General features: G+C 40.0%; 1 protein-coding gene across 1 annotated transcript in view; it reads left to right on the top strand.

Annotated features, from left to right (window-relative positions):
• LOC149260320 (metaxin-like protein) overlaps positions 1-13,797 on the top strand; it is a 186,771-nt gene extending 172,974 nt beyond the window's left edge. The window contains exons 6-7 of the mRNA XM_089420239.1: positions 12,658-12,802; positions 12,961-13,797. Coding sequence (XP_089276365.1) covers positions 12,658-12,802; positions 12,961-13,154 — 339 coding nt within the window. The 3' untranslated portion in view covers positions 13,155-13,797. The remainder of the gene's footprint in view (positions 1-12,657; positions 12,803-12,960) is intronic.
• Positions 13,798-16,524: the final 2,727 nt, after the last annotated feature.

The raw sequence follows: 16,524 nt of genomic DNA on the forward strand, positions 1-16,524 counted from the left end.
GAATAGCTTTGCCCACTTCTTCGAGAGATCACGCCCCAGTTGGAGCTAGATGTTACCCACCACTTTGTGGGTAATATCCCTAGTAGAATTTTTTGCCCCAAGATGGTCCTCAGCCGACAGCCAGCAACCCCTTGCAGCGACCAGCTAGCTCATTGTGCCATTTCTCCACCACCTAAGCCAACCATGTGGTCCCTCGCCCATCTGCCATGATTGTACGTTTGAAGCTGGACTTGCCGAATCTAAAGGTATGCCTTGTCATTTGGAAATTAAGTATTGTAGGTTTTTTATCATGGACACTTCTAGGAATGGATTAATGGGGGGATTTGACAGAAAGAATGGGTTAGGCCTGTGCCCTTGTCCCCTAGACCCCTTTTACGTATTAACCTTGGATTCTAGTCCCATGGGATCTCTTTTATTGACTATTTGGCTCTAGGGATGGTATTTCATGGGAAACCCTGATTTTGGTTGTGTGGTCTGGCTCCCTTATCCACCTATATTACCCTCTTTCCATTCATTTTTACCCCATTCATCATTTCTCCCACCTGGGTCCACATTCCCCCACTGGGTCCACATAGGGTTAGCATGCCCCTTCCCCTTGCCCACACCTTGGGTCATGTCTTGGAATGAAGCCCGAAGGTTGATGCAGCTAAAAAGAAAGTTAAAAGTATATATGGCCACATTCAACAGGAAAAGTACCACAAAATGCAAAAGATGGTTGGGACAAACATTTAGCATGTGGGCAAAAGCCAATACATGAGCTCTACCCCATTATCATGGCCATCACCCTGGTTCCTACAGGTTCTATGAGCCTTCTTCATCATATAGGAATCCATGATTGTCCCAACCCCTGGTGGGCGATGAACTGTCCCACCTTAAAAGGGGGATTCCACTGCTATATCTTACACATCACGCTGTAACCCCTTGAGCCTGGAGTAGTTAATCAATGAAAATCATAAAAAGGAAAAAGACATATAAAGAAGGGTGGAATAATCAAGGCCGGGGCCCTTCATGTACCGCGATTGCTCCCTCCTACACATTATAAACCCAAGTGTGGGCTTCCCTCTTATTAGCTACCCTTGTACCCCAACATGTGACCCAGGGCTGCCCCTTCTCATCCCCTACTTCATCCACCTATTTGTCACATGCCACCACCTTTTGACAAATGTACCTTGACTATATTATCCCCTTTAGAGGTAGAAACCACCTAATAAGATACTTGGTTAACCCCATTAGGAGTTTAGGAGACATTGGCACATCCCGAAGCTCATTATCGAAGGGCGGGCCATTATGAAGTTCCCACTTGTGGTCCATGATGAAGTAAGCTCATTAACTCGATTTCTCTAATGACTTGTTGTACTGGAAGGCTAGGGGACGCATTAGATCTTATACAGGATTACAGATGGTTTCCATTTGGGTTTGGTCTCCATATATAGGGTCCTAATCCTCTAGAGGGCTACATTGGCACATATAGGGTGAGTGTTGAGAGTCATGGGCCTCCACAAAAGCAGATGGAACTTCATGGATCCCCACAGCCATTCAGAGATTGCTCGTGGTTCACTTATTGGATGAGGAAGATACACTTGATCCATCATGGCCAGCTGGCTCCAGATCTAAACCATACACTTAGCAGATGATCCAGGACTTGTACGATGATGTGGCATCACCTACATTATCAGCCTAGCCCTTGTAGGTCACCTATAGGCATCTTCGATTTGCTTGGAGACCCATGAGGACACTTGTGTGCCCCCACATGTCATTTGGAGCACCACAGGTTATTATAAGGGCCCAACCCCTATTATTCATTGTGGCACCCATGGACCTCATTAGGCCTCTTAGAGGGCCCTACGATATGCATGGATTATTATTTGACCTCTTGAGAGGCTTACCTTTTCATTTATGAGCTAGTTTGGTGGGCTTGTCACCAAAAGTTGTATTATTAGCACATTATTTTATTTTTGGGGCTTATGTAGGCCAAGGAGGCTAATTCGAACTCCTAAGATTTGTATAAATACAAGTGAGGTGAGATCAGTTCTCATCATCACTTTGGATTAACCTAGAGGGTTTGTGAAGTAATTTTGAGGCCTCCTTGACTAGGAACCAAGAAATCTTACACATAATCAACATAGACTCCATTCTCCCAAGGATTAAGGCACCGATCTGCTAAGGGTGGTCAACAAAACTCTTATTCTTTCACCTTCTCCCAAGTCTAGCCACATTTGGGTGCCTAGGACATCAATTTCCCGACAAGCTAGCCACTAAAAAAATTCAATCTCCTAGGGTCTCTTGCGTTGGCCTTTCCTCTAGCCCTCCTCCAAATTTGAAGACATTCCGACGGTGGAGTTGGGAGAAAAGCCAAGCCCTAGCTCTAGGACCAAAAATTGCCTAGCCATCCCCAAGGCTAGCACTCTCAAGGTCAAACCAACATCTTTGAGTAATTATATTTTCTTTGATCCTCTCTCCACCTTGTCTAGGGTAAGAATATCATTGGTTGCTACATTCCTTCCCCATACCCTAGACTAGGTCTACTTGGCCCCATGTGGTCCCACTCCTTTGAGAAACCATTCTTCAAGAACCATTCGGGATACCAATTCTGACAAGTATTTAGGGATTGGGAAACTCCTTCACACGTCTTATTCCATAAACCTAACTCTCAAATCCTCTCTTCATTTGCCTAGACTACCTAGTACCTTGCTTACAAAGCAAGCAATCTCTATCCTTCAAGTTCCGAGAAAAGGCTATTCGGGTCACTCATATCCATTGACTCATCCTTCATTTTGTGACTCCACACATACTGAGTCTCCTCCCATTGGTGAAAGTCCGTAAATAGAAGGGAGTCTTAGCTGAGGTAACAATGGGTTACGACTCCATTTTGTTGCCGTTGGCCTAACGTTTTCCCTTTAGGGACTCCATTTTGTTGCCCTTGGCCTAACGTTTGCCCTTTAGGGATTCCCCTTAGATCTCTTGCTAGTTTGAGCGGTAACAGGCTTCTAGGGTTTATGTCAAGTGTCCTTGTCCATATCATAATGAAAAGAACCCTTCTTGGGATTTATTTGTCAAGAAAGAAAATTATTTTAATATAAAATAAGTCATTTAGGCCTCCTCCACCAAGTCGGCCTCAAGGAAGGACAAGTCGGCCTCAACAAGGGAATTTGACCTCACAGACTCACTATATATTGGAGCAACTCGACTCATTTGGAGCACACCACACACAAGTTTGAATTGCAGTAGCTGGAAGCAATTAAGAGTGTGAAATTCAAGAAGGAAGAAGGAAAGGGGTAGCGAAGAAGGAGGTCATTATTTTGCTAAGGAAGTCAAAATTCTTTCTCTCTTGTCTCACACAGGCAAAGGAATTGAAGCTGTTGGAGGGCTGAAATTGCAGTCTTGAAGCTGGGCCGAAATTCTGATGCATTGGGGTCGAAAATATGTCCTTCATGCAGTTTTGATGCAGTATTGAAGCAAGATTGATGCAATATCATTGCAGTTGATCTTTGAAGGTTGGAAGAACAATTTGAGGGCTAACTTGGTAGAGGAGGACGGTCTGTTGATCTAGGGTCTTGGTCTATCTCATTTGAATTACTGAAGGAAGAGTTCTTCACTGGGTTTTCCCCTATATAGGGTTTTTAGCCCTGGCTGAGTGCCTACATCGGGTGTCCTTGATCTTCGTGTTTTGGTTTTGGTAATTGCTTGATGAATTAAGATAAAAGAAGAACATAAGAAGGTTAATAAGAACACAAAGATATCACAACGTAAGTCACCTGACATGGGCACATGGGACACGCTGGACACAAAAATTCGAGTGTCTGACAGGGGCACGTTGACCCCCCAGGAACAGGACACGTTAGGAAACGTTATATATTATTTTATTAAATATATATATATATATATATATATATATATTATAAATTAATACTAAATAGATATTTCTTACACAAATTCTCATTCATGATAGAAATTCAGAGATAGATCTAGATTCTACATTGTAAATTTAAAATTTGTAACTTTTACAAATTAACATTATGCATACAAATACAATTGTGACAGATTCATCAATGATCCAATAGGAGAAAGACAAGAAACTGCAGTTTTCTCATTAAGTCATTGAAATCAAAATTCCCATATGTACTCCAATTGCTTTCGCAACAAGAGGTTGAAGTCACCTGAGAGAGGAGCCTCATGGCTAATTGCTGTAGAGGAGGGCCTGTTACCCCATGAGTTGCCCACCAAGAATAGGGCTTCTTAGCCCCCCTCTCTCTTATCACATCATAACCTGCAAATCACTTAGTGCCAGTGGAAAATGCTACAAAGGATCCTCCACCTCATCAAGGGATGCTCTATCTTAAAAAATCTACCTCAGTGCATCCTTCCCCCTTTGTGAAATTTCACCATCCATGTGAGGAGAGAATCTGTGGGAAGTTCCACCATTCAGCCACTCATGGCTATAGTATTTTGGGTTCAATGAGTGAGACAAATAATGCAAAGGTGTTCAATTCTTGTCCCATTCGTTGACAAGAATATCTTGTATGGTGGTGAAGAAGGCCTTTGATGATGTCTCATACTTTGGGCACTCACTCTATGAAGAAAGCCTTTGATGATGTCTCATACTCTGGGCACTCACTCTGTAAAATAATGGTCCTCACAAATTCAATGATGGAATCCCATCACTCATAAACCTCTCCTAGGATGGGTTGGTCTGTATCTACAAATCGTAGCAAAGTAATGATAGGGTCCATGACCTTAATTGTGAGATCTACCCTCTCCCACCAAGCATCATTGAACACTGTGTCCTTCACTCTTTTTGAGGCTGCTTGATCTGTCTTTCTCCAAAAGGACAAAAACTTTGAAATAACCATGGCCCCAAGAGCGGTCTTGACCTCTTTTAACCTCTTCAACATGATGAAGAGGCAAACCGTGTATCTACAATCTTCAACAATGATAGATGGGTGTACTCCAGAACTGCTGTAGAGGAGGGCTTGTTGTCCCATGAGTTCCCCACCAAGAATAGGGCTTCTTAGCCCTAATCACATCATAGCTTGCAAATCACCTAGTGCCAGTGGAAAACTCTGCAAAAGCATCCTCCACCTCATCAATGGATGTTCTATCCTAAAAAATCTACCTCAATGCATCCTTCCTCTTTGAAATTTCACCATCCATGTGAGGAGAGAATCTGCGGGAAGTTCCACCATTCAGCGACTCATGGTTGTAGGATTTTGGGTTCAATGAGTGAGACAAACAATGCAAAGGTGTGCAATTCTTGTCCCATCTACTAACAAGAATATCTTGTATGGTGGTGAAGAAGGCCTTTGATGATGTCTCATACTTGGGGCACTCACTCTGTAAAATAATGGTCCTCACAAACTCAATCATGGAATCCCATCCCTCATAAACCTCTCCTAGGATGGGTTGGTCTGTATCTACAAATCGTAGCAAAGTAATGATAGGGTCCATGATCTTAATAGTGAGATCTACCCTCTCCCACCAAGCATCATCTAACATTGTGTCCTTCACTCTTTTTGAGGTTGCTTGATCTGTCTTTCTCCAAAAAGACCAAAACTCTGAAATAACCATGGCCCCAAGAGTGGTCTTGACCTCCCTTAACCTCTTCAACATGATGAATGAAGAGGCAAACCATGTATCTACAATCTTCAACAATGATAGATGGGTGTACTCCAGGACACTCTCCACGCTCCAGGACACATTGGACACACTCCAAGACACGCTGGACACAAGAATCAAACACGTGTCCTAGAGAATTGTGTCCGATTCGTGGGATTCGGGACACGGGGGGGAGGACGAATCAGGTTTCGTAGATCACAAGTAGTTGTCAACAAAAGAAAATCTTTCTGCCTTTTCGATTTTCTAACACCTCTTAGTCCGGGAAGAGCAATGCCCTCACTTCCTCTTAACCTGGGAGGACATATTCACAAGCCCACAACTTGTTCCAGAAGTTATTTGTGGAGATCATAGCTTCTCGACTCCAAGTCACATATCAACCCAAAACATCAAGTGCCTTGACCTTTTATCATACATAGTTCTCTTTGAAAGTCTCAAGGTTGGATACAACACATCTTGTCCATCAAACATTTTTCCAGGAGCCATCCTGCTTCTCAAGTCTTCCTTGATGCATCAGAAACCTGTTTCCTGTCAACCATGGAACAAATCTCAAGCAGAAACAGTCAGTAATGTCACATCTATTAAACAATACATGTATCAACAAATAATCAACCAATTGTTCATATCATGATGGATAACTTCTACAAATAAGTTTTACCATCCATCAACCTGGTTTTCATCGGATCTTGATTCCATGTACCATTGAAACGAGTACAACATTCATTCTTCAATCAAGGGAATATCATGTCTCAGTAGGCTTCTACCAAGCCTCAAGTTCATATCAAACCATTCCAAGATCCTTTATGTCAAACAATGAGATCAACATTTATATCACATGGGTACTATATATGTTAGATACATATCAAATCAATGCATCATAAAGGCTTCATCATGAACCTCTCCCTCTTACTGGGAGAACTCTTTTGAAACTTTCCTTCATATAACCAAGACCTTTCAACCAGTCTCAACATAGAAATCTTTCAGGAAAGTACTCTAACCATGTCTCATTCTTTCATATCATCTTATGCAAAAAGCATATAAACGAGAAAGTACCCAAAACATCAATAGACATAAGCAATACATGGTACTTATCTCTTTAAGAGAAGCTTCCTCCCTCTTGCTCTTGGACTTCATGCAATATTACCTGCAACTTAAAAAACTGTTATTTCTATTATTCCAAGAATTAGGGCTGCTAAATATCATTTGTCCATTTCTTGCGCAAACCCATTCTAGGCTCTCCATGTCACCACTCTAATTGTGGCTAGACAAAAACTTCACAATCTATCACAGGAGTAAGCCATCGTGTAATAATATGCAATGCCTCATGCAATGATGCCAACCGAGAGCGAATCATAGTTAATTCACCGATCCACTGTTATGTCACTAATAATAAATGCGAGCGATCACAAGAGCAAGTCACTGAAAGAGTTACTCCACAGAAAAATACGATTTACCGAGATAATGCTTACTGTCAACTGTCATCATATAGCAAGGTCATAGTCATGGATATGCCTAGGTTCACTTCCATTTAGAGTCGACACCATTTCACTCCAAATTGTTGTCATGTATATGACTGTTCTTATCTCAAGTTTGCAGGTCACATAGTGATAGAGACAATGCGAACTTGGGCCATAGACATAATTGTGAATCACTGAAATATGTACGAGTCTTGGAGATTAGCACGGGCCAAAGCTATATGTATGTGATGTATCGAAAATCTTTACATATAGGTCAGCTTCAAACGTCACAACTCCTCATGCTTGTCACAATCGTCATGAGAATACTTCACAGTTTATTAATTACAACGTCATCCCATACAGTTATATAAATCGTTGCTTCACGGTTTTATTGTTTTTGCAACATAGGAATTGGAGAGATATGTGCCATGTAGGGAAAGCATGTCCAAAATGCAAGCCATAAAAATCGTAGGAGTCAGCCACAGATACATGCGTCACAAGCGAGCCATGTGAGTAATGTACGAGTTATTATTATTATACGGGAATGCAGGTGTGAGCGACAAGAATTATAGCGTGCCACTGTGCGATGTCAGTGTGTAAAGCAATGTGATGTAGTGCGATGTCAATGTAATATAAGAGTGCCAATGCGAGCCATATCACAATTATATAACGATGCTAAGAGCAACACCAAGAGAGATGCTACTATGTTATGTACAATGTCACTTCCACAGAGATATATGAAATGCCATTGTTTAGAAAAAAATGGGAATTTCATGATAACACTTCCACATAAAGAGAGAGCATACGCAAGCCTTTAAATATTAATTGTGAGCCATGGTGTGAGTCACATTAAATCCACAGAGCGAGCTTTCATGCGAGTTACTGTAAAAGCCCAATGTGATGCCACAGAAATATAATTTGATGCCGCAGGAATCAAACCACAAATACAATGACACAGTGATAAAAATCGAGCTACAAAAAGATTGAGCGAGCATCAAATATGAAACAAAGAGTGGTCTTTTGAATGTGGATTACAGAGCCACTGTTTGATATGTATGTGTACTGAAACATAATTCGATGTCACACATAATGTCACTGAGAACAATGCCAAAAATGATGCTTCGCAGAATAATTTAGCAAAACATAAATAGTGTGATTCTTCAAAGAATAGATGTGAGTCCTTATATTATATAAGCGAACCACAAAACAAATTCAGTCAATGAATCGATTAAAGAGATGCGAGTCTCAGTCAACGAACAAAGAGTATAAGATTTGAATCCTTTTGAATGTAGACTTCAATGATGTTGATGAGAATGCCAATTGAGTGTGATCTTCAAACTGCCATTCTTCCACCTTGGCTCTGATACCATGTTAGAAAACCAAGGGTTTTGATAACAATAATTTGGTTTTCTTCTTCTTGATAATTACTTGTGAATTACGTGTCTTCTTTTTACTTAGATGTTCTTCTTATTCAATATGCAATTATACGATAGTTCCAATATGCAGGAAAGTAAAGATCACAAATGCACAATACACAAGACACAAGAAATTAGGCTCCAAGATAGTCCAATGAGCAATATCAAAGTCAATCCTGCCACCCAAGATCAAGTCAAACCCTCCTCAAACTAGGCCTCCCAAGTCTTAGTCAAATTTGGTCAAATCTCTTCAAGAAAACCCTAGCCAAGCAGCTTCAGATTCTATCAAAATGTTGTAGTTCGACCCATCTCTACTTCGTTCTCTTTCTCAACTTCATACAACTGCAGTAGATGATCTCATACAAGTGATTCGAATATATTCCAAGGAGATTGAAATGTCTCTCATATATAGCTGCCCATGGGGTCCAAAGTGGTGCCACTTGGGGTCTTGAGCCTACATGATGGAGGAGGGCCGACTTAATCTTTTTGTGGACTTATATAAAAAATCATTTTTCTTTTCTTTTGACAGTCTCAATGGGATTTGCCTCAAATACATTTTTTTTTTAAATATAGGCATGAAGAAAATGTTATTTTGAAGACCGAACCTAGTTACATTTTCTAACAGTCTCTTGGTTAAGGGGCCGACTTGAGTTTATGTAGGATCTGACCTGACATTTCTGAATTAGTTTTAAGGGCGTTCAACAGGGTTAAGTAACCATGATTTTTCCAGAAATTCAAGGTGTGAGGGCACAGTAATTTCGAGGGTATTTACATGTATATTTAAGGCCATTTTCATAACATTTCAGTTAATTCATTGATACAAGACTGGTTAGGGACAGAGTGTTACCAATAAAGAATTGATCCATATTGATACATAGAGTGTTAGGGACTTGAGCCATCAATGACAATCATGATGACATCTCAACAATACCTAGGCCAACCCATCAATCATTAGGTGCTAGTGGTCAATGACATGGTAGGGGCTTACTTCATGGAGATACCACAATCTTTGTACCAGTTATGAAATTCCATCATCCTTGAGCATTATTATGTGAAGAGGGAGAAATCGTGGGACTTGAGTTAACCCCTTTCCTTGACCTATTTTTATTGCCCCTCTTGTGCGCCTTTTTTCTTCATTGATTTTCTTTTTCTTTTGCATACTTAGCTTGGGTTACAAGCTTTATTGGATTCATTAGACCCCTTAAAGATGAAGCATTTTATTGCCCGTCATGGTTGGGATTATCAAAGTTCCTTTTATTTAAATAGCTCATGCATTAGCCAGGAACTAGGTGAGGGCTAATGAAGGTGGTAGAGCTCAGGCTAGGCTTTTGTCCATGCACTTTTCATTTATCCTTGCCAATTTATTGCATTTTAACATTTATGACAATATGTTTTTTCTTTTCTTTTTGTTGCATCAACCTCAGGCAATTTTTTTTGGACCCCTAGTCAAGGATGAGGAAAACAGGGAACAAATACTGGTGACAAATAGCAATCAACCCAAAGAGGGGATGTGGGTACTAGGGAGAGATGAAAACTGTTGAGGACAGGTTACAATGGACATGCAACATCAATTAGGGCCTCATATTTTTGCCCCTCATAAACAGTGAGAAGAAAGGCCTCAAGGAGGGTTACACGGGACTAGGGGCAAGTGAAAACCACCAAGTTGAAGCATGGGCACAAGGGTACAACCAAAAGCGGTCAATCATCTAATTCATCTTATGATTCATATGAACTTATACCTTAAATAAAAAACACGTGATTATAAAAATGGTCAATGTACCTCATTTGATGACCCATTTGTTGATTTTTATGTAGCATTGGGAGGTATCCCCATATGCCAAAGAGGTCTCCAAGCCCGCCTAAAAAAATTAAAATATATATATTTTTTTGGCCTGGCGGGGGGCGGGGGGCAGGGGGCAGGGGGCACCAAGTCGGCCCAGCTCTTGAAATGGCGTGCCCCTTGGGTAAATTTAACCCCATTCGACTAGTATATATAAATGATGTGACATTTCATTTTCTCCACCGAGCAAGTTTCTTCATATTTCTGAGGCCTCTTGGATAGTCGCATGTGTGGAGAAAAGGACGACGAGTTGACTGTTTTGACTGAGCTGTTTCTCTCTCTTTTGACCGAGTTTGACCCAAGTGACTGGACTGTCTTGGGACGAGTTCGACCAGAGTTGACTGAGCTGCAGGAGGGCCACACATGTATAGGAATTTGACCGCAGTAGCCGCAGGGCCGAAGTTTGACCAGCATTGACCTGCTGCTACTTTGACTAGATTTTGACTGTTATTTGGATATGTACTTGACACAGATATCTAGACAAATTGTTGATTTGTAAACCTTGCTGAAGAATAATTTCTCCTAAGAAAAGTTGCTGGGCTTTCTCCCAAGGTTGGGTTTCCCAGGGTAAAAATATTGTTTCTATTGTGCATGGCTGTCTTTCTTTGATCTTTACTGTTTCTGCTGCATTTATTGTTGATATTTTATGAAGTGTAATTGCTTGATGATATCAACAACATAAGAATACTGTGTGAAGAATCATTAGGTAGTAATTATCTGGCAGAAAATAGTATTCTACTTTGCTCTTGTAGAAAATTCAACACCATTCTCATTGGTTGAGTAGACCAGATGTAATAAAGCACTGACTAGTGCATGGATAGGAGGCATCTGAGGCTCTCAGGCTAGGTATCCATGGATTATCACAAGGCTAGTGGCTGGCAAGCTGAAATAATATGAGAAATTTTTTCTCCTAGGGGTTACCCACTTGGGTAGGTAACAGTTCCTTTATATAACATGATGTGACCATAACAAACATGTTATAATAAGCTAGTTGGTTCAACCATCTCTATAATAATCTCGTAAAATATCGCAAGTGATCCCATGAGATCCTCATCACTAACTTCTCTCTTTGTTTTCATTCTTGGGTTGTCTGTACTCATTTGTGCATGATTTACATTATTAAATATCTTCTTTCATTCTTGGTTTTGTATGTACCCATTTGTGCATAATTTACATTACTAAATATCACCAGTATGAATTATTCCTTCACAAATTGCTTGCATTTGCTGGAAGAGCTCTTTTAAAAATTTTAATTTTGAAATCTAACCACCTATAGCAATAAATAATAGTTTCCGTTCAAGTGTACAGGCACACGAAGTACAATAGCAAACCTTGTGCACATGAAATACAATAGCAAGCTAGAACATTTGACATGGCATGACTCCAAAACGTATATTAATGGATGCTTATTTAAGTGCTTGTTGTGGAGGGCTTGACTGGCATTTTGCCTTCATTGTCTTGATCCTCTAGCTTCACTGTCCTTTGCCATTATAAAATATTGACATGATGCTCAATGTTGACCTATCTAGATCCTTGCTGGCAGTAACGAGTGAGGTTGGTGCTGGACTATCCATTCACTTATTTTGTTTGTCATTTCTTATGTTGCAGCCATATTAAAGAAATCACTTCGTTGGTTGTAATAGTAGCATAGCCATACAGGTTACATGGCAATACTTGTAAAATAATGCAAATCAATTTGATGAACTAGAGAAGCCATGGATGGCTTACATGATCTCAAATAATTTAAAGGGCTAGGCATATTGGATTGCTTTGCATTGGCATGCTTGTCGATTGTTGCAACCAAACTAGGTGAATTTGGAGATTGATAACACAATTGTAATCTTAATCTCGGAAATGTCATTTTCAACAGGGCAATAGATATACCTTTGTTGTTAGGTTCGCAATTTGGGAAAACTTACTATGGACTTTTCTGCTATCACAGTTATTTGGTCAGTGATTTCCTATTTATGGGGGAATTATTCTGAGTTTTGAAAGAAAAATGCAGCTAGACCCAGTATTCTTGTCAGTCATTTTCACAAGGTATTAAATGCAAGCAGCAAGCTTTTATATTGCATTCTGTTTGTGTCATGAGCATGTTTGATTCGTTTTAATACTTGCAGGTGTCTTCCATTATGTGGTACTTCTAACTTTGTTGGCAGAAGAACATGGATTAAGAATCACTGAGTGTCCAAAGCATTGTCAGCATTTTCAGTTTTACTTCATTAACAATTCTCTCATAATAGACTGGAGTGCTGAAGTCAGCATTTCCCAAATATCCAATTTAATGTCATATAAGGCCATGAGACGCATCTGATCTCAAGTTGCTGTGTTACAGGATTCATCGATATTGAGGCAAGAACTTAAGAAACATGATAACCTCGTTAAATATGCTGAGAATCTGAAAAGTAAATTCCTTGAGGCGAGCAGTTCATCGCCACTTCTCAGATCTGTTCCGGGATTTGCCAGCAGCTCAAGGACAGGTAAGTCGCAAACTTCATATGGAGGTGAAACCATATGAACTATAGTTAGACAATTTCGTGACTATAAAAATAAATTCAACAGTTTCATCAATGAAAAAGAGATCTCTTTATGCCAAATGACTTAATTATTGTCACTTATGGAAGTTTTCTGTCATCAGGTGCCAAATATAGAGGTCCAAAAGAGAAGAATACAAAACCAAAAACAGAAGAAGAAAAGACTTTTCGGAAACGGGCCAAGTACTTTTTAATCACACAATTTATTGCTGTACTTGTGTTCTTGACACTCATGGGCAGTATGAACGAAGGTGAAGTTGAAATGGAGGATGAAGATGGGATGATTGTTGAAGACTAGAAATTGAAGCTTGTTTAAGTGACCATTCTTGCAGTTAATGGAGAGGGGGTTTAAGATTTTCATCTTGTTGGGATGCTTACACGGTTTACAGAATAGTGCACCCGAGTCCAAATTTGCAATTCAAAAGGTTTCTTTGATCTTGGTCGAAAATGAATTTTACAGTATTGTGGCTAAAATAAAATTCTCGCAGATATAGCGAGTTCAGCTTTTCAAGTTATCATATGAGTGATTCTTCTAACCGGGAATAGGGACAAGTGGTTGAATTTAGAAAAGGTATGAGGAATAGGGACAAGCGGTTGAATTTAGAAAATGTATGAGTCATCAGAAGCCTCACCAGAAGGAAGATGAGATTACTCATTTGCGAACTATGATTTTCAGTCCTAATTTCATGGGTAGCACGAGTTTGCACATTTTAATCCCTTGCGTGAATGAGCTCACTTTTCTATTCTTCCCGTGCTCGTATATCGTGATAAAGCCAATGATTCTATTTTCTTATAGTGGATGGGTTCAACACTCGGGCTTCCTTTTGTTACGTTGCATAGTGGGCTTGGGAAAAACCTGAGCTAAGTCTCTTGCGTGCACAATGACAGTAATGCATATTAGACAGATTAATTTTTATATATCGATTAATGCCTATAATGTATATCTCAGCCTACGTTTTTCTTAGGGTTTATTATCATGGATATTGCTGGGCAGATGTTGCATTTGGTATATGAATATTTTCCCTATTTTTCATGGCATCGTTATTTATGTAGATTGTTGTTTCTTAATAATTATTTTCTATTCTAATTACAGTTGATACAACTACTACCAGTAAAATTTATTTACTTGTATGTCTTATTTCCTTTCTTACATAGCACAGATATACCATAATTTTGGAGGACTCATGTTTTCACCTTCTTCCATTGGTTTTCTGGAAAGATTTGTTTTGTTATTTATCTTTGAAGTTTCCTATATAGAATAGTCATTATGTTGTGTTTATCTTCCCCTTTTGGTAGGAATGGAAAGAGAGAAAGAAAGAAAATTATTTTAACGTCCACAAGGCTAAAGATAGCCTATGAGACATATTGCTTCTTCAGCTGGTTGATGTATTGATGTATTCGGCCCTTTTTCTGTGAAGCCTCACAATAAAACCCCTCACTAAATAGATTATCCCAAGAGCTAGTTGCCAGAATATCCGCATCACTAAATAGATTATCCCAAGAGCTAGTTGCCAGAATATCCGCATAACTTTCCTTGTTGTCTTTGACGGCCTCACATTCTAAAATGAAATGTTTTTTTGTTTCCACATTTATGGAAGAACAAAAAATACATACTCTTTCCTCCCACACTTCTTTTGGCCTTTTCTAGCACCCTGTTTCACAACAGAGTTGATGAGAATTAGTCCTTAACTGAGCAATAAGAATTTTGGTTCTCCAAGAAATATTGGCCTCTATGTACATTTTTTGTTGATGATTATGAGTGGGATTAAACACTTAATATAATACTTTTTTCTTTTTCCCTAACTCCTTATCCCAAGTACGCTTGTGGAACTTTTTTTTTTTTTTTTCCGAAGAAAAAACGAACTTTTTATTAAGAGAATAAAAAGTTACATTGCATATGCTGAGCATTTCCGTAAGAACTGCTTGCTAGACCAAGCATACAAACACAAAAAAGTCTCCTTTCTGTTTTTATGAACACAGAAATCAGAGCAGTTTTGCAGTATAAAACAGCTGTGGCTATACAGCTATGACCCAGAGATGGCCTCGTCTTTAAGAGACAGATCAAAAAGCAATAATACAAGCATTCATTTCAGCCTTTGGGCCTCCTCAACAGAGAGGAAAACAGCCCACAAAAAAATAGATATGGAACCGAGTTTTTGTATATAAGAAGTCTGTGTGAAATAGTCTAAGCATATATATAAGAGATAATAAACGAAAAACAAAAGCATCAGCTGAAGAATTATGTATAAGGCGGCACATCTGATGAAACGATCTGTCCTTGACAATCTTCCACTATTTTCCACCCTCCCAAAGCTTGCTGCAAACCTTCCTTAGAAAGCTTGTCCGCGTCATCGTTGCTGTCCCTGTAGATATGGCATATGGAGAAAGAGTTAAAAGATGACTTTAATACCTGTATTTCTTCTAGCATGGGTTTCAATAATTGGTTTTTGCAAGAACTTTTTCCGTTAACCCAGTTTACAACATTGAGGGAGTCTCCAAAGATCTGAATAGTGAAGGTGTTTCTTTGAATAAGCCAACATAGGAGCAGTCTTAAGGCTGACAATTCAGCAAAGTTATTTGTTCCTGACCCCAAACCGACAGAGGCTTTGAGGGAGTGATGAGCATTAATGTGAATGACGATTCCTGCACCTGCTGAGTTGTTTTGGGAAGCTCCATCAAAAAACGCCCAAGGAATACCATCTTTGATTTGCACTGACTTGATTGGATTTTGAGGTCTTTTTTCTTCAGGTTCTGGGATGGAAGCGAAAATGGAAACCGCTTGAATGGCTGTGACGGAGGGCTAGGTTCCCTTGTCTTGGAAGATTGTTTTGTTTCTAGCAAGCCAGACTCCCCAGCAAATGATGGGCGGGAGATTTCTCAGGTTCCCATCCGGATAATGCTGCCACCAATTTGACCAGGCCTCGTCCAGATTCCCATTTCCCCACTGAAATTTTTTATTCAACAACTTTTCAACCTCCCTCCAGATTTTTGCAGTTTCCGGGCATTGAAGGAACAAATGGTTTATTGTTTCCTCTGCTTCTTTACAAAGGGAGCACCTCCCAGGGCCATACATGAATCTAGCCTGGAGGATGTCCCAGGTAGGTACTTTTCTTCTAAGGAGACACCATAGAAAAAGTCTGGCCTTAGCTGGGCATTTGAGCTTCCAAATATGTTTTGACCACCACTCTGGATTCACCCACCCTTTCCTGGATTGGATGAACTTGTATCCTTCTTTTGGGGAGTAATCGCCTGTTTCTCCGTGGGCCCAGATCAGGCTGTCTGGAGAGTCTTTTATTCTAACATTAGAACGAACAAGTTCTTGAGTGAAGGAAGACCATTCATTCCACCACCTCTGATCGAGCTGCAGGTCCTCACCATCTTTCCATGCCTGGCACCAAATGCTCGAATGACCCACCTTTTCCACCTGGTCTAGAGTAAAAATGTTTTTACCTTCTAAATGCCTAATTAGTTCAGGTGAAAGGGCATAATTTTCATTGCAGCCGATCCACGGATCTTTCCCAATCTTCAGATTTCTGCCATTCCCAATCTTCCATGCCAAACCTTGTTCAATTACCTTGAACGAATTCACTGTAGCCTTCCATATCACAGATGCATTCTGCAAGTTCTTGACCGGGTTCCTTATCCAATCCTCCAAAGGCACCGGGTCT

Source organism: Pinus tabuliformis, chromosome 6, assembly GCF_031772625.1.
Source record: "Pinus tabuliformis cultivar Carrire ecotype Pingquan chromosome 6, CPIR1, whole genome shotgun sequence".
NCBI lineage: Eukaryota > Viridiplantae > Streptophyta > Pinopsida > Pinales > Pinaceae > Pinus > Pinus tabuliformis.